This window comes from Styela clava, chromosome 13 (assembly GCF_964204865.1).
Source record: "Styela clava chromosome 13, kaStyClav1.hap1.2, whole genome shotgun sequence".
NCBI lineage: Eukaryota > Metazoa > Chordata > Ascidiacea > Stolidobranchia > Styelidae > Styela > Styela clava.
In genome coordinates this window covers 3,862,066-3,881,682 of record NC_135262.1, presented here as the reverse complement: position 1 = coordinate 3,881,682, position 19,617 = coordinate 3,862,066, and the positions used below count along the sequence as shown (strand labels likewise).

General features: G+C 36.6%; 2 protein-coding genes and 1 non-coding gene across 3 annotated transcripts in view; 1 reads left to right on the top strand and 2 right to left on the bottom strand.

Moving 5' to 3' along the window:
• Nucleotides 1-5,785, bottom strand: part of LOC120333168 (U4/U6 small nuclear ribonucleoprotein Prp3-like) — a 49,351-nt gene extending 43,566 nt beyond the window's left edge. Inside the window, exons 1-7 of the mRNA XM_039400534.2 lie at nt 5,288-5,785; nt 4,370-4,473; nt 3,873-3,992; nt 2,576-2,680; nt 1,248-1,365; nt 987-1,050; nt 244-349 (exon numbers count right to left, since the gene is read on the bottom strand). Of these exons, the coding sequence (XP_039256468.2) occupies nt 244-349; nt 987-1,050; nt 1,248-1,365; nt 2,576-2,680; nt 3,873-3,992; nt 4,370-4,473; nt 5,288-5,438 (768 nt within the window). The 5' untranslated portion in view covers nt 5,439-5,785. The remainder of the gene's footprint in view (nt 1-243; nt 350-986; nt 1,051-1,247; nt 1,366-2,575; nt 2,681-3,872; nt 3,993-4,369; nt 4,474-5,287) is intronic.
• Nucleotides 5,786-6,413: 628 nt separating this feature from the next.
• Nucleotides 6,414-6,486, bottom strand: Trnat-ugu (transfer RNA threonine (anticodon UGU)). Its single transcript has one exon. It is a non-coding gene; the product is annotated as a tRNA-Thr (tRNA).
• A 6,086-nt stretch (nt 6,487-12,572) lies between these two features.
• On the top strand, nt 12,573-17,169 carry LOC120333185 (uncharacterized). The gene is made up of 4 exons (XM_039400554.2): nt 12,573-12,951; nt 13,489-13,584; nt 15,284-15,519; nt 16,394-17,169. The coding sequence occupies exons 1-4, from the start codon at nt 12,699-12,701 to the stop codon at nt 16,592-16,594; spliced, it is 786 nt and encodes a 261-aa protein (XP_039256488.2). The 5' UTR covers nt 12,573-12,698; the 3' UTR covers nt 16,595-17,169.
• The last annotated feature ends 2,448 nt before the right edge of the window (nt 17,170-19,617 follow it).

Genomic DNA, 19,617 nt, shown 5'->3' with positions numbered 1-19,617 from the left:
CGCCTATTTTACATCAAGATGCGTAAAGGGACTGGAACCCATGGGCAGAGGGATATTCACTTATCTAACGCAGGCATTCCCCAAAGTCGTAATAGAACTAAAATGGAAACTAAAAGGAAGATGGGAATGAAATTATGATTCGGAGAGAAAGCTTAGGTGAGCGTTTCATGGAATTCATGCTTAATTAAAATGAAATTTAATAAAGTGTTCTTGGAGTCTTGTTAAGAGAATTTCAGCTTTCACCTTCAAAGTTGGAACTCTTTGTGGAATGTTGAGCAACTGCCCTGTTGCATCAACTGTTCTTCCTTGGTCATCTAATATAAGTGGCTTTGGTGCACTTTCCTCCGCGCTGTTGAACATAAGAAAATTGGTATGAGATAAGATTTGACATTATAACAAGGAGAGAGAAAACCAACAAGAGAGGGCTTAACCATAAGGTGAACCAAAGGCTCTCATCTAAGCTGTTTGGAGAAGAAGTTTAAAAATAAAAATGCCAATGTTCAAACACTTAATTTGCTGAACAGAACTTGAAATAAGACGCCGGGAGAGGACTAAATAATATGACAAACCTTGGCCTTTTGTCAGATTACCAGTCAAATCTCCAATAAAATTAAAGTGTTGATACACTTAATTTTAGAGATTTTGTTTCACAAAACAACATTAACTTTTAAAAAATATATACAAAATTGAATACCTAGAAAATCTACAGTTAGGATGATACTATCATATGTGGGTCAACGGCAAGGTGGTAAAGGTCGAGGCTCCAAACCCGCCGGATTTCGCTGTATTCAAGCCGTCATGATACAGGAGGAGTGGAGTAAAAAAACAATAAAAATACAAGGTAATTTGAGTTGGCAACACTTTAGAGAAAATTGATGTTTTTCACAAGGGTAAGGGGCATCCAAAAAAATGACACTTGGAAACTGCAAGCTTTCTCGCAGCTAAGGTTTGTAATAAATTTCAGGGGAATAAAAATTTCATCATACCCAACTTTGCCTGTGATTTTAGCAATCAGTGATGTCATTGCTTCGGGGGTCGAAGGTGGTGCACCTAAGTTTAAACAGAAAATCAGTTAATAATTGACATAGATTCAGGGTAATGTTACACACTGAGTCCTCTTCTGTTGACAAAAGTTGGACCAAATGTTCCACTGAAATAGAGGAAAATAAAACCATGAGTAACCTGAGATATATCTGTACCACTAGCAATATTAACCTGTATGTTGGACAAACCCTTGCAACACTTACTTAAGAGTCCAGGCCTAGCAGCTAATTTTTCTTGTATTTTTCTCTGCAATTCTGCAGCCTTTTCAGCTTTTGTCATTGAACTTTCTATTAGAGCCTGCTGTTCACTGCCATTGGAAATCTGCAAAATTTTCACAAAAAATGATAATTAATATAGATGTGATGATTAATATAGAAATGAAAGCACAACGCGACCCAATGTAGTATTTTCGAGTGCTATGATCTGAGGTTCTGGGTTTCATTTACGGTATGTTTCAATAGTTTCCTAAAAAATTTTGATATATTTGGTAAAGGAATGACTTCACTCAAAAATTGTTGCACCAGCACAGCACGATGCATAAGACAATATCCTTAACATACAGGGTGTCCACGAAGTTCTCATCACAACCTTGGTGATTTGTTTAGCATTTCAAAGAAAAATCAGGCAAAGATGAGGAAGAAGAGTTGACATTTTGCCTTTATTCCTTACGCCTACATGTTTACAGACTTTGAATACGTGGAGTACACGTTAATTATCACCAAAATTTTTATCGTTTTCACGCCGTGAGTTTTTTCTCTGATAATTTGGCACTGCACGAACAAAATCTCTGGGAACCGCTGCCGCACAGAGAATTTGAAGCCATGCAAATTAAATAATTGCAGTACAATGAGAACATGTTAATAATGCTCAGCATGACAATGACTGTGTTAAATTCTACATGAAAAAAGAAAGAGGATGAGGGAGCTCGACCACACAACAAACTAATGGGAACCGAGAAAAGGTGATGTTGTATAGTCTAGCACTGACATGGGCAAACTACGTCCCGTGGGTAATTCAGTTAGGCAATTCAATCTGCTTGTCTGATGCTGCCACAATCGAACTAAAACCAAATTTTGATGTTTTAGCTGTCAAATAGCTCGAAAAAATTTATTGCAATTTTAGTTTTGGCATGAGGCTTATTTTTCAAATTTGCTTTTGTAACACTGTAAATTTATTCTTAAAATGTAACTTTCAACGTCATAATTACATGGCCCGCCAGTCTAGGTGGGCAAAATTGTTGGCCCCTGGTTCAAAAACCTTGCCCTCCCCTGGTATAGCAATTCTCAGACACATAAAACATGTTAGTTTTCAACCGTATTTCAGGCTATGCTCTTCCTCCTTGCTTTCTCTGAACCAAGTTGACTTACTTTAAAAATTGTGTTAGGTGTCATCATGGTTTGTGGCAGAGAAGCAAATATAAATGATTGATCTTCAGAATTTGAAGCAAATTGAACCAATTAACATGACGACAAATAGGTCGCTAACCAACGAGGCAACATTTTTATTCCCCAATATATACGTGATCCGATACCTTAGCTGCTTCAGCCTGAGCTCTGATATCAGCTGGATCCATCATTTTCAATTGTTCCTTCCTTTGTTCAATTTGTTTTCTGGCGTGTTCCATCATGTTTTTGATCTGTATGTTGGAAAGAGGATAATGATAGTTAGCAGTAACGCAAAAAAATTATACACTGATAGTTAGGCATACCTAGCACAGGTATGTAGAAAATGAAAACAGTATTCAAATATATCTAAAGATAGTTATATTCTATATACAGTATTTTACGGAAGGCAGCGTTTCAAATACTTTTTTCTGAAAATTGATTGTGCGGCTTCCGAGCCAACGCGACGCGCCTAATGTAATAGACCAGGTAATGTGCCTGCGCTCAAAACCAGTACGGTTCCGCCTTATGTATGAATAAAAACCCAATCTGAGCAATTTATTGACGGTGCGCATCATGACCTAGTGTGCTGCGTAAAATACGTTAGTTAATTCGTGATTTTAGGGACTTTAAGTGTTTTATATATTTATCCAATGACTTTGAATTTGGAATAGCATATGAGTAATTCAGAAAAACATCAATTTGAGTGGTCTTCTCTTCCATATTACCGATATAGACTCCATATATTAAATGGAGGCTTTTCTGGTCACACTGTGGAACTATGATATTTTTGATATAAAATGTATTTAAAATAACTAAATATGAGACGATAAGGTCGAGTAGTTAAATGCAATAGATGAATATCAGAAGTTAAGCATATTAAGCCCAAGGCCCACGACATGACACACAAATATATTAGACATGCTGATTAGTAAAATTAGTTATTGTCCAGGTATAAGCAGCTACTTATCTGGAGCTTTAAGTGAGGAAATAATTAGTTACATATACCGTAGTTTTATTCCGCTGAAGATTATTTGGCGATACGCATATTCTTTGAATAGTGGCAACACTGCGGTTTAGTTAGAACTGTATAAAAAGCGACTAGCCCTATTCTTGTGAAAGCTAGTTGATACGTCTCAAGCTGAATGAATTTGGCTGGCGGTCGTATCCGAACAGTGGATTGCCTAACATTGATTAAATGAGCGCTGCATTCAGGGTGTTGATGAGTCATATCATTGTTAGAGTGTATGTCCTAAAAACTCAACCTATGCTACATAATAACGAATTAAATTGAAGATTGTTGCATTTTTATAGCCTTATCAACTCTTACTGGTAAAATTGATGGGGTTCAATGGAAGCTTGCAGAATAACATAGGATTTCGGCAGGTTCGTATAGGTTAATTGAAAGATAGTAAGTGAATGGAAACGACAAAATCTCGTCTTCACCTGTTGAGTGGTGAGCATTCCAGGACTCTCAGCGATGGGTTCAGCAGGAAGAGCAACAGGAATATCAGGTTCAACAAAACGACGAACTTTCTTGGTCCCTGCTGTTTCAACTTCATCCTCCTAAAACAATATGATTAGAAAGAATAAGAATTGCTTTGTTGACAGGTAAGTTACTTGACGACAAGTGTGAAATTATTTCAAAATGGGGCAATTGCAATATAAATATTCGACTTGTTTGAGAGCCACAAAAAACTGTTCCCACACAAAAACCTACATGAAAATCAAATCTTAATCGCCAAGACAACGAATTTCTGGTAAACCAGATATTTTAAGTCTGCATTCAAATAATTCACTTCGCATTTTGAGATTTCAAATTCTAATCGTTTCCACCTAACCTGTATTTATTATATGCCAATCAATCTGGCAACATGTCTAGAACCTTGTTCAGAGCCTGCTCATAAAAAATGGTTCCGAAGAAAAAACAAAGAAAAACTGACCTTTCTTTTTCTGCTTTTCTTTTTCGTTTTAGAAAGTTCAACTGTTGTATACAACTCCTCAACAAACTTTTTTGCTGATTTATCCATCAGAGGTTGCAGATGTTCTGAATGAAATGTTGTGAATAAATAAGAGGTTCAATAAGAAGCTATATTTTAAAACTTGAAAAACGTGAAGTCTCAAAAACGCAATAACAAATGTCAGATATGTAACTCTAATATAAAATCCTAGCCATTCCTTACTGTCAATGAGAGATGCGCTTCATTGCATGACATTAGGTGATATGTTTCTTTTCAACACTTTTAATTTCAAATTATAGATTTACGAGATGATTCACATCAAATAGGTAAAATTTGTTCTCAATACCAACATAACTGCTCTGTCACTGGAGATATTAATAAGCAAAAATGATAGCACTGGATGCATCTCTATCCAATAATGATCTACCGGATAAATAAATAATTTCAATCTTCAATTTCACAATATTTGCTATTGAACCATAAGTATAACCATGAACCATGTTTATAGGTATACCATAAAGAGATGTCTGAATAAAATGATGTTTGAGAACGACAAAGAGTCCTTGTAGAAGTAAGATGAACACAACTAGGAGCCGAGTCGAAAAACCAATCGATAAGACACCAACATTCTTATGATAACGATCAGCATGAGTCGATTTCATATTTATTCCGCCAATGAAAATCTTAGAGTAATAGATATTCAGGTGGTTAAGCCCCGAGAACTCTAATAAATAAAAATTGATACACAAATAACAGAATAAAGACTGAAAGAGGAAATAGAAACAACAACTTCCAGAAATTGTTCAGGAGATGCAACAAAGATTTTTGCATTTCAAATGGAGGGCTTTAGAAATCCTGTTTACGATTTATCATTGTGGTAAAGCAACAATAAATACAAACCAATTATTCTTCCTTTGTCCATGTCCTTCTGTAGACATTGGATTGCTGCCACGACAACAGAATTGTCGGAGAAACCAAGTACTTTTTCAACAATTCCACTGATTTGAGGCTTCAATTCATCAGCTTCTTTTCTTGATAACGCCATTTTCATAGTTGATTTAGAACTGAAAAACAAAATCCTGGAACAGTGATAACTTTTGCTTTTAAAATGTAAACTACAGAACTAGCCTATCTAGATTCAGAAAATTGTTAAAGTTATCCTAGGCTACTGTCTGAAAATATGCTATGTATTTCAATTGGAGGTAGATTCGAAAGGGTGAATAACGTACACGATGTTACAGCCATTTTATTTGATCAAGGACAAAAGGATAGGATTTTACAAATTCTCTGAAACATGAGGTGATGGTAGAAACAGGCAATCTGTTTTGTAATAAAACCCTATCAAATATAAAGTTAAGTATTATTAATAAGTGGAATCTCAGTAAACATGAACCGCTAAAATTAATTCATGACACCAAAATGCCGAATAATCTAAAAATCTACAGCAATAGTCTAATAATAATGCTAACTTCACAGTGGTGAATTATTAAACCGCACTCGGTAAAAGTGCATAACAGATGCCAGATTTCTCCATGGAAATAAGAAATCTCAGAAATAATTTCTGTTCTAATATAAGTATAATATTAAAAGTATATTGTATATACTTATGACGATATAATTATTAGTAAATAGTGAACTTGAATTATGACAGATTCAATGCTAAAATATACATATGTCTCAGTTTGATGCACTGCAATCTGGCATGATGCATTTTGTATTAAAAAAAACGTCTCGCATACGTTTTACCGATGGTGGTCGGAGTCAAAGACAACTGAACATAAACCATTATATTACATTGAGGTGTATGTATACACTTCATAAAGGAATTTATTCCATGACATATGTCAATTGTACTATCTTAATTAATATGTAGAGCTAACTTTTCACTCACTCGAGTGCGTTGCATCGACCTATTCTGGCCTATCTATATGTTATTTAGCTGTGTAAATTGCTCACAGCAGTACTCATATTGAAGAGTAAACACAGGAGTTGAATTGTGTTAGTATAGAATAAATAGGGATTATAAAGCCGCCAGTGAGGATAGAACTCACGACCTCTGGTTTACAAGACCAGTGCTCTAAACACTGAGCTATGGCAGCCAACGTACAACGCGACAAAAATACGAGGCCGCATCCTGATCGAAAATCAAAGAAAAGCATTTTAAAAATACATCCCTGGCTGGATACTGGTGTAAGACGGGGAGTCATTATCTATCGTACCCTTACCCTTATTTTTCAAGAATTTCTCTCTTTTCCGTCGTTGATATCGAGCCAATGTATTTAGAACTGGAAGTTCATTGCTGTGGCTAATGGGTAACATTCAAAGTAAATTTAGAAATTGCTTTGCAGAAAACGAGAAGATAGATGGAAGCCACCAGTGAGGACCGAACTCACGACCCCTGGTCCACGAGACCAGTGCTCCAACCACTGAGGTATGGCGGCCGATACACCAATGTACAAAGCTACGGAATATTAAATAGTCTCAGGACTTCTGCCACAAATCGGTCTTGACAAAGCTGATAATCGCAATTATCATGGAATCATGTCCAATGATATCTGAATGTGCGTCATTATAGGGAATCGAACTCACACTCGCTGTACAGTAATTTTGCATTTTATCGTTTTGGCGACACGCATGCTATGGTTATTACAGCGATAATACGGCACGGTAATTGGTTAATTTAAGTTTAAACGTATTCCTTGGTTTGTTTCATTTGTTGATAATATCATGTAAATAATCAAAGCTTCGCTATTAAAGATCGCTATTATCGAGATCACAATCTCAATTACATGTCTGGTATGGGATTAGATAGCCAATTATTTCTTTCAAATGCATGGACTTGTTGATAGAGGGAGTCGTAACCGAGCAGTGGTCACGGAAACCACCCAACGGCGACAAGGATTCCAGCAATCCTCTGGCACATAATTATCACCCAGGGGTTTAGAATCAGCAAACCCACGCAGGGTAGTCAGAGGCGCGATGGTTAATATGGTGGCCGGCATAATCATCAAAATAATGTGAAGATCGGAAATGAAAAAGATTATTATTTGCATTATTTGAATAAAACGCAAGTAGGAATCCACCAATGAAGCGTTAGCTCATGTCGCTGGGTTTACAAAATGGTTGCTCTGAACACTAAGCAAATTGTGTTCATTTGGAGTTTATCCATTAAGAGGAACTACAAAAAAAAGAATTGAAGACAGAGGCACAAGTGAGGATAGAACTGTGGCTTACAAGAGTGCTGTAGCCAATGACAAACGCCGGCGCCCAGACGCCCACGCTTGCAACAGGATTAAACCCCAGATTTTCACTTTACTCGTCATAAGACTAATATGAATAAGCTGATATAAACAGAGCCGATACTAGCTCCTTACCTACTACATAAAATGATCACGACGTAACTTGGAGTCTGTCACGACTTTCTCCGTCAACCATGACTGTATAACAATAAGCTAGCAATTCTCAACCAAACTATAAGAGAACAATATATCGTGGTGCTTTTATCAAGCCGTTTTATTGGCTCCCCCTCCCTTGGGAGATTACGAAGCCCTTCTTGGTGGCTCGATGGCTTGGCAGTTAAAACGCATAAATTTTAAATGTATTACAATAACATATTACACATCTAGGGTTTGCCCCTCACGCAAGGTGTAATAAAATGGCGATTTCGAATTGGAAAGATTCTGTACGATCCAAATATTAGCAGCACGTTAGACCTCATGGTTGCTTGTACAAGGCCCTGTCCAGAGCGAAAGACGTTTTCACATAAGCGTCGTATTAACAAAAAAGCGATGCTCAAATATATAAACACCGAGTTCAAAACGTACCGGATTCAAATATTTTATTTTAGTCTTACATGGAATATTGTATCGACATAAGTAATAAAAAAGTGGTAACAAAAAGTTCAATTGAAATAAAGACCCATACAATATTTTCGCAATTGACGCGTGGCTGCGAAAGACTACCAGACTCATCGTGCCAGCGCAGCGTGTTTGCTGAGTTCACAAAACAATTTTGCAAAAATAAATGAAATCGAGAGAGTCAGGAGATTACCGCAAACTTCACGACTAACGCAAACGTAACCTTCGCAAGGTGTGCAATTTTTGATATCGTAATCGTACACAAAAAAAAACGAATCAAATAGGGTCCACAGAAATTGTTGAAATAAATAAAAGTAATAGCCTTCTGACGAAAAATACAATTTTAAAACACTGAAAATTCCAAAGCAGTATAGATAATGTGAAAATGTAGAAACGGAAATCGTATTCTGATCTGTTTTAGCCATCTATCAGCCAAACCGGCTGTTTCGCTGCCAAATTTTTATATTAAAATTTTTAATCTTGCATGATAATTATGAAGAAATATATCAATCGACATGTGTGAAATAGAAAATACGACGTTATATTGGCACAAAATCATGCGCCATGACTCGATGTATCAGTTTCATACGATAAGTAGGCTCAAACATTTATTTATTTCAACACCAACAGTAGCCAAATTCTATTGGTTTTCTAATTGAACACCGAGAATACTAGCGCCAGTGCTTAATGCATCTGAATCAATCAAAGCATTTGGATCCCAAACATATACTTCTTAATATATATATATGTGTGTGTGTGATATTTCCCTTTTTTGAACCGAAATAATGTGCACTATTAATAATGCCCAAAGAGTATTGTTTTAAACCGTCTGCCCTGCACACTTGAGGTACTAATTACATAATATCGGTATCGTAATATCGGCCGTTTTCGAATATCGGCGTCGGCTTTTTTCATTGGTATCGGCGACAAAAGTGGTATCGGTACATCTCTAATGCAAACTTGTCGTCCACAGTATTAATCTTGCTGTTTCGATATGGGAGATGAGGTGAAACCTCGACCCCGAAAAGCCATTTTCATGTACTACTCTTTTGTCGTTGAGATTACATTCTCGAAGGAAAAGATCACTATATATTTGAATACTGGAAATCATAGGATTTGGCCTGACATATTTGACGGATCTATAATAATTTAAGTTGAACTAAATACTTCATCACGATAGTTCAGAAGAAAATATTACAATATGGTTTAATCTGACAATAACATCGATCTGAAAGAAGACAGACCCCATGTACGTGTTCTTGTTATTTGGCACCAAGTGAACCATTTTAGTGGCAATTGTATTTTTATTTCTCCACTCAGTTGGAGATTTGGCGTATGTAAATACAGTGACGAAATTCGGCACTACATATTTGTACAGCCAGGTGTATGTGCACCAAGATGGTGGACGCCGGAAAGTAGTATGTGTACCAGGTTAGGGTTAGGCACAAATTTCAGGTACGAATAATAAGGGAGTCACTTGGCTAGTCCCTGATCTCGTGAAAGATTTAAAACGAGAATATCGGTTGGAAACCGAAGACTTATCGATCGATAGTTAGGGGATCCCCCAAAACGGAAACTGCAGTTTCGATTCATCCGCTCTTGTAACTTGCGCACTGCGCATCGCACACACACACACTCGGCGGGTCTCAAAATTCTCTCGCTTTACAAAAATCTAGATCACTATATCAATAATTGATTGATAACCTGCTAATTATACGACCTAATTCGCCCAAAATCAATAGGCTACTGGTCCGAGATAAGATGAATGCACATGCAAAATCTGGAGCAGATTCAATCTCGCTTTCGTGAGATATCGCGTGCATCTAACAGACATACATACAGACAGACTAATACCTATCAACATACTTACCGATTAAAATCGATAAGTAATAAGGAAAATTAGAATAAAATTATGGCCTAATAACTTCAACCTGGTACACACACTACGTTCCGGTGACCGCCACAGTGATTTCCCTACACCCCCCCTATAGGGGGTGAACACCCCCCCTAAAATTTCAAACACCCCCCCTAATTTTGAGGTGAGATTCCACACTGTAATTCCTAACTCTAGTATAATTGTATTCAAATATAACGCCTATGGCATATTCATCAGTGTAGATGAGTGGTTCCAAACCGCAGTCTGCGGGCCAATTACGGCTCGCGTGACGATTTAAAATGGCCCGCCGAACTTGAGTGAAATAGTTTAACCCTTCATGTGGTACATTTTGAGTTTTAGATACCGTCTATTGTTACATCATTATCACCGTTTAAGGACGTTTATTTCGTAACATTTGAATTATATCGGTATCTTATGTATACGTATGGGTATTAGGATTACACACTGCAGTATTTTAGATATCAGCCGTATATTAGGAAAGCTTAATAATGTCACAAAACGAAAACTAGGCACCGAAAACAGACGTTTTTTAGATGAATGATAGCGTTTTTATTTTTTTATTGAAAAGAATCAAATTTCAGCGATTTGTCTTCTTACCAACAAAATATTTCAGTTCTGAAGGAATACAACATTATGCGCCATTATGATCAGTTGACGCGCGTATTTCAAAATTTAATTCATTGCATAATTCATACAAAGTTCAAACAAACATGTTAAAAAAAATGTGAAATGTGTAACAAAACAAGCCATAAGTAGCCATTCATACAATGCCAGATGAGCTAGTAACTTCATTAGTCACTATCAGTTGCAAATTACTTGTTGAAACCTAGTAGTATATAGTTACGGTGGAAAGCCTTGCTTTATTATCTATTTCCCGGGAGTTCTATCAGCTAAATATTATAATTATTGATTTCATTACATAACAAACTGCGATGCTAGGTGTATCTAAAATCGAGCTTAGAGCCTATTTTGGTGCCTATTTCTCAAAATTTTCTCAGGGCGCTTAGGCGCGCCCTGAACCCCAGCCGTGCCGTCCCGTACTTTTCCTCGCTGCCCTTTTCTGGCCCTACAATTTTATTCTGCTGTGGATTTTGGCTCGCCGTCAATCAACTTGGGGGGCCCCTCTAGTACATCGTTTCTTAAATACATACCATTTTTTTAAGAATACAATTAGCCTAGTTTTATCTCAAATAGCAAATTATTTACCACCCCCTAAATTTCGAAACACCCCCCCTAAATGGAAAAGCTGGGGAACATACTGGACCGCCATCTTGGTACTTCTGGAGCATCCATATTTGTACGGTCAGGTGTAGCATTTCAAATAAATTCTCCGAAAGAATTTACCACTTAGCAATCAAACACAGGATTAAGGTTGAATCGCTAGCTTGAGAAATATATATATCCAATATAGATGTATATAAATGGTTTTGGCAGACATTCGGCCAGATATATCAAATGTCTAATAATTTAATATATATATACCGTATGTAAATGGAATAATTTTGGCAGATAATCGGACAGATATATCAAATTTCTAATAATTTAATATATATGTAAATTATAGTTTTGGCCGACATTCAAACAAACATATCAAAATGATAAATTGAAGATTCCATCACGTCTCATTATAAAATGGGCCAGCAAAATCGAAAGATTTATTCCAATAACGAGGTCGAGTGAACGTGCCTGTATAGATGATATTTCACACTAAATAAACCTAAAGATGTAGTGTTTTTATTTCCGGTGAAAACATGTGTAGTTAAACACAGTAAAAGGAATCAACTGCAAGTAGATGTTATAAAAATAACTCGACGCAAACAAATAGGATTGTTAGGCCTTGCGGTTCTTTGAATTGTTGTCGCAGAAATTGATTTCTGTTTGATTATACTGGAAAAATTACTTTTAAGTATATAAGCGATTGAACAGGAAAATCTTTTTTCAGAAAGCTATTTTTTCCATTTTTTTTTTAATAAATTATCTGTAGAATCACGACCCTTTTGAATTTTGCTGATATTGAGTAACTACGCTAGTATGTGGCCATTCTACATCTGTGTATATACGTTTAAGCATACTTTCTCAGTTCAGAATTTAGATGTAGGTGATTAATACAAGATATGCGCCGCGTAACGCAAATATTTTATCGTCTATTACGGTGGTTTACAGCCGGGGTTCCGTGGCACCCTAGAATTCCACCAGTGCAATTCAGAGGTTCCATAAGTTCCCATCAAAATCCGCGAGTTCACAGTCTAAATACCATTGTTTTTGCGAGCATTAAGGATGATTTTGTATATATTTATAGTCTATAAGTATACGCGATTAGGCAAGAAACTGAACTATTAGACAGAGATTTCCCGAGCCTATGGAATGTTTCATTGGGATTAAGCTTCACCAAAAAGGTTGTAAACCACTCCGGCTTAAAAAATTTGAACCACCTCTCTAGAATGTCATGTTGCACAATATAATTTCTGTATTTCTACACCAATACGTCTCTTGGCCAAAGCAGACCAATTATATTATTTATATTTGATATTTCAGAGGTAAAAACACTGCGACGAACATGGCAATATTTCGTTTGGGATTTTTATTCAGTTTTGTAATAGCACAATGCGTTGGAATTAACAAACACATGGTTTGCAAAGAAATCGACCCTTTCGATGCTGAAAATGATAGTCTTATTAGTGACAGAGAGCGAGGCATACAGGGGCCACCTGGGAAAAAGGGGGTCAAAGGTGAAGTGGGACCTCCGGGCGTACCTGGAATAGTGGATTATGGTAAAATAAAGAAAACAATACGCCGTGAAATTGCTCCTGGTAAGTGTGCTGAGCTGGAAATCTTGATGCTGCGTTATAAAGTTCTGGCCCATGATTTTGTTGCTGCAATTGAAAATTTCTGACGACATTATACGGTGTTATATTTTGTATTTAAAAACATGAAATTTTTTTTATGACGTCAAGCATGGTTTCCAGAAAATTTGTTATTCTATCATAATCAAGATCCTGGATATTTTAAAATTAATTTTGACGTCACTAATTTCGTTTGTAAATCGCGAAATTTCCTTTATAGACAAGATACATACGATAATCACGTGTATTATATGATAGATCGAATTCCAATATAATTTAGGAAGTTCAAAACTGTAATAACAACATGATACAGAAAAACATGACGTCATAGTGTTAAATTTTTCCCGATTGATTATGTCCATATTACAGGCAAATATGATATATATAACATATGCCCATATTTGCGGTTGGAATTTATTAATCTTTAGGTTTAACGTCGATTCAACGCGTACATGCATAACTACCATTTGGACTGTATTGAAAATGTCTCAACTTGTTTTGCAGATTTCAAGATAATGAAAGACAGGATGGATGACATGGAAAAGAAAATAGCAAACTTGGCATCTCAAAACGAAGTTATGATGGAAAGGACTGCCGAAGGTATGCAAAATGTCTCAACGTTTAATATTCTAATCCTGTGATTCTCAAACTTTTCAAACCGCGCCTTCTTCTGGAATTTGTCAAGTCTCGCGCCCACCTCAAAAATAACCTGCTAAAAATAAGCTACAAATAACAGAGAATAAGGCCAAAGTATGTTTTGTTCAAAAAGCACGTTGAAAATACGTGGTAGAATGGCAATCTCTAAAGTTAAACAACAAAGAAATGAAAATATCCAAAATACGACGGGCAAGATAAAATCGAACAAATGTTTTTTTTTTACTTAGCTTCACGCCACCTCAAAAAATTGTCTTCGCCCACTTGTGGGGCGCGCTTCACCGAACCACTGTCTCAATCGTAATAAAAATTGGGACCCAGACGCATATATTAATTTACCTGCATTTGTCTGGAAGTTTATTTTGTTTGAATAAAAAACAACAGACTTGGTATAATAAGAACTTGGAAGCTTACAAAAATTCAGCGCAAACCAGTTTCTTTATAAGATGTCGCATCAAATAGTAGACAAGTATACGTAGCACACCATCAGGGCGAAAATACAGGATGTCCCAAAAAATGAAACCTACAAAATGATAATGAATATGTTGAACCTAACTCTATAGTTTTTATTTTTTAGATTTGATAACAATTATTATTTTTAAACTCCATGGCTTTGAAATTAGAAGAAACAATTTTTTGCGTTGAAATTTACCGTGTTTCCCGGAAAATAAGACCTAACATGAATTTTAAAAATTATTTCAAAATAAGCCCTTTCCATAAAATGAGACTTATCCGATATCGCAAATTTTTATTCGACCTAGTCGATAGCAAGAAATCTTTCCTACTCGTTTTGAATGATTAAAAATCTATGCTTAGCAATTATCTAAATTAAAAACGTGTCATTTATATGTTAATGGATATCGGTTTTCATATTTTGTATATTTGAAAATCTCGTAATTCTCTACTTTGTAATTTTGTTTTTGATAAATAAAAATAAAAGACATCCCCCCAAATTAGCCCTAGTGGTATTTTTCGAAGGAAAATTGAAACAAGTCGTCTTATTTTCGAGGAAACGCGGGAAGTTTAATTCCAACACTTATCCTGAAAAATCCCAGATATTCCTGCGACATCGTGATTATTTTCTTCGACTTTTATTATCTTGCCTTGATTAAAACAGGGTTGCTGGATTTATTGCTGTCACGTCGTGATTCATATAACCGTAATAGATTTTGACTTGGACAAACAACCAACATCTCAAACTAGATAGCGATGGAAAACCGCCGACTCATCGATCTTGCGGTTTCGATTCCTCCGCTCTGACTCAATAGCGACATCGCGTGTCTCATCACTAATTAATTATTACCTCGCTAAATATCCGACATAATTTATCCAAAATCAATAGGCTTCTGGTCCGAGATATGATGCATGCACATATAAAATTTGGAGCAGATTCAACTCGCTTTCGCAAGATATCGCGTTACATACGAAAGTGTCTAATCGCCAAACAGACAAAATCCTATCAACAAACATACCGATCGAGATCGATAAGTAATGATTAATTGGTTTAGTATTATTACCACACCCGATGCGGACTTGTGACCAAATTAGGGATCGTCGCTACTTATATAGTTTAGCCGTCTTACCTCTCACCCAGAATAATATAAAAAATTATGTTGTCATCTCTTGTAATTTATATTTTTCATAGAAAGATGCCAAAGAACGTTTTCCGGGATATTTTATAATTCTACATGTTTTTGGACCGACGTTTCCCGAACCCAGGACATCAATCTAGCAAAAGCTCAGCAACGTTGTACAAGTAAAGGATCGCGATTGGCCGATATATATAGCAAAGATCATTACGATGCAATAATGACGTATCTAAGACCGCAAATTGTAGCCGGGAAAACACTTTTGTACGTTTGGACAGGAATGAAACGAAGGGTAAGCCGAAGATGTGGGATAATATACAATTCTTTAAATTTGTTTTTCAGGCTAGGAGATTCGAAACTACGATATAATCGTTACAAAATTACTACGGCAAATCTTGGCAACATAAAAATTATTCCTGGACTTCACGATTGTAACATTTTTACGTCTATTTTGGTGGTGGCCCAGCGAGCTGTGTAGAGTGTAAATATTCAACATGACAATTTTATGTAAAACATTAAGTAGCTATTGCGAGAAAGCAGTTTTAGCTTCTAGTTCGTCCAGCCTTACGGGACCGATTTTCCATTTCGTTACCGCAACTAAACTCTTCCGGATAAAAGTCGAAATTACTAGGGCCCGGCATTTTCGAATACCTGATGATTTCGGAATTAATCAATCAAATTAATCAAATATTTTTTTTCGAATCGAATATTCGGAAGATATTCAAATTAATATAAAGACATAATTGTAATATGTAAATTTGTTTTGTAATGGGTAATTTCTGATAACATAGAATCCATCACTCAGTCAGGTCGCTGAGCTGTCACACACGATAAGAAACATGTTTCATCAATAAGTCATTACGAAGAATAGAGTTAGCCTTTCTGCCAGAAGATATGGCTTCACGAAAAATAGTAGGATTCACAAAGACTTTATACGGGCAAAAAAGATGTCCGAACCAGTTCGAATAGTTTACTATTCGATTCGGAATGGCTAGCCATAATCCATAGAAAATGATCACTCAACTCGAAATTGGTAAGCGCTAGTTAAAACGAGAAGGCTAAGTGATTCAAACCTGCAAACCCCCAGCAAGGATAAACAGTGCGTTGATATAATAAATTAACATGGTTGACATGGTAAATTAACAATTTTTTTCTGTTACATTTAGGGCGAGGGTGCAATTCTTTCTACCGGCATCAAAACACCGTATGTGAAACCCCGATCCAACGCGTCAAAGTGGAACAAAGGTGAAGCTAAGCGAACGCTGGTTTATCTTGTTGCATCGCCGGATCCCAATGCGACCGACCAAGGATTTGGAGCTATCTGGGACACATGGAATGCCCATGGAGCGTTGTGCCAGATCAATTGACTGTTATAAATCGTTTGTTGGCAAGATCCTAGTCGTGTATTATATACTCTTATTGACTAATATTTTCAATATAACGCAATATGACCTAAACTTTGTCATCTAGTTGGAACCAAGGGTGAGCAAAATTTTTTGAGATCGGAAGAATGATACGATACCTCGAAAATGTTGGTAGCTCAGTCATTTCTCAAATTTCGAACTGCTTTCGAATGCGGATTAAAGTGTTTTTTCATAGATTCTTGCAGGAATTGACATAGTCTACCTTATGACTTAGCGTTATTTTGCGGCCGTCCATAACGGATGATAATTTAGCACATCTATAATTAAATAGTTGTTGCCACAAATGTATTCTTTATAGTGCCACTAAAGACGTCTTGATCTTAAATCAATTTATATACACTTATTTCTTACATACAACTTGTTCGTAAAACTGAGCTACAATTTTTTAGTAGATTAGAAATGAGGTGTTGCCCACGCAATAACTTAAAACCCCCAGGTTTGTCCTAACAACCTAACTAAGTTATTTTCAACCTATTTTGTATTCGGGATTTATTAAGGTATTTATCGACATATATGGTATCTCAATGCATTGCTTACAAAATTTTATTAACCCGTCAAAAAATGTTGAATATGTCGTAAAAGAATTTTAAATCTCTTGAAAAAGGAGCACATTTTAGAGCAGGATCGTCCAACCCGGGGCCCGCGGGCCACATGTGGCCCGCCGTAGGTTTCCGAGTGGCCCGCGCGGTATTATTCGAATCCCAATGTCTTTTACAAATCTAGGCTATTTTTGAAACCTCTAATATAAAAAATTATTTCTTGTCATTCAAACGTGCGAGAAGTACCACCCAGCTGTCGAAATCTTATTTAGATCCCATTGTGAGCGTTATTGCTGGAGAGAGATGTTTGAATTTATTATTATCGTGTGCCATGTATTTCAATCTGTTTTTCTGTCCTTTCTCTTTGAAACTAGAAGAGGCGGTTTTTATGACCTCAATATTTGACAGCACATAGGCTACTTGTACGAGCAGGTTTTTTCTCTGATGAACTAATTCAAATACCCTGTGAGATCACTAATTTCTGACAGGCATATGAAAAATTCGCTATGCATTGATTGCTACATCGTCCATCGCATATTGACAAACTCATTGGATAAAAGCGGTGTCATACTTGGCATAGAAATATCTATGTTTGGTAAAAACTTTTGACTTAACTGTATCTTTAAAACTGAAATATAAAAACCATGTCAAGTGGGTTGGACAACCATGTTTTAGAGCAGGGGTGGGCAACTTTTTTAGTCGGCGGGCCAGATGTGAGAAAATGAAGACCTCGGCAGGCCGGATTATTACATGAATAGTATTCATTATCTTAATCACATAATTATTCGCTAATGCAAGAAAGAAAATTATAAATCGCGCTTAAAAAACATTCTGCTGCCTAGCGAGTTTTCTGTCCAGTTCTGTTGCTCTAGTTTGCCGTTCTACTGCTGATAAATTAATGCCATAGTTACATAATGACGACTAATGTTGTACTCTTTCAATACCGCAACACTTTGACCAAACAGTAAACATACTGCTTTGTCGCCAACTTTTGTAAAAAATACTTCGGTACCCAATCTTTGTTAAATGCTCGACACTCTGTCAACTTTACGTTTCTTGGGATATTCCATGGTTGATAAAACCTAATATAAAATCTATTTATATATAGAATCTAAATATAACTGATAACAGTAGTAGGTAATGTTTACAACGCTCTCTGATTTGTTGTTTTACAAGTGTGCTAACTCAATGGACCTTTCCCCGAGCATCGACTTCCTTGTTTACTTCGTGACATTGGCCAATCAGCAAGATGCAAAAAGTGACGTAACAATTCTCCCTTTTCGCATCTGCTCAGACGCTTTTCTCCCTCAAACAGATTTTCAGGCGTTGTCGTAAACATTTCCTCGTTTTTGAACTCTATTCGTCAGTTTTCAGTTGTGTTTCGGAAATTTAAATATATATAAGATAATTCAATGATCACTCTGTCTTCTTATGAGTTTTAATTTAATCGCAGTAATAAAAAATTAGTGTAGAAATAGTTGTGATAGACTGGGCTAAAATTCTTTATCGGTACTTTTGAAAAACAGATTGTTGTATGTGATGAATCATAATGATGGTTTGAAACACATACCCCATTTTACAGGCGCCAACTCGCGAAACCACTCTTAAAATAAGCCCAGAAATTTTGCAATGGTAAAGTATAGGAAGGATTTTTCGGGATTCAAAGGTCGGGGAAAGGTCCATTGTTTGTTCGCCAAGGCAATTGTTTATTTCACCAGCTCGCTCTGACAGTGCGGTGAGAGTAGAGCGATCGGCAACTTTCAGGAATGATGCGTCGGACCACATTACAGAGTATGGTTGGATACCGGTACAGTCAGCGGGCCGGTCCAAATCTCGTCGCGGGCCGGACGCGGCCCGTATGTTGCCCACCCCTGTTTCAGAGCGTCCTCGGAGGACATAAAATTTTCAACGAAAAAAGAGGACAAGTCCTCCAAAAGGAGGAGGTATGGTCACCCTAAGTTATATCAGCTGCCCTGTGACATTTGTCCCTCACACATAGATATTAATTCCTGAAAAACAAGGGCCATGATATTATATATACGTTTGGTATCTGATTATGGGACGTAACTAAATGGCCAAACCAAAAAATCGGAACCCCGCGTCTTTATAGGGTTCTGTCGGAAAAAAAGGCTAATTTTTCACTGTTGTATTTACTTGTATATCATTAAAATTCAGTGGCGGCGCGTGGTCATTTTGACAACCGGGGCAAGCTACTGCGGGACCAAGTCACCCCCATCTACGGGGACAGGATGAGCGCTGTAAGTTCTCCCCTCATTTTATGAGTATAAAAACTATTCCATCGGTAACAACCAATCGGCAAAAGCGACAATTTTTAACGATAAGAAAGTGTCTTTAAAACCGGTCCAAGTCAAGGGATTAATAAATATAGACATAGTTTATTTTGAAACCTCTTTCCAAAGGAAAGAC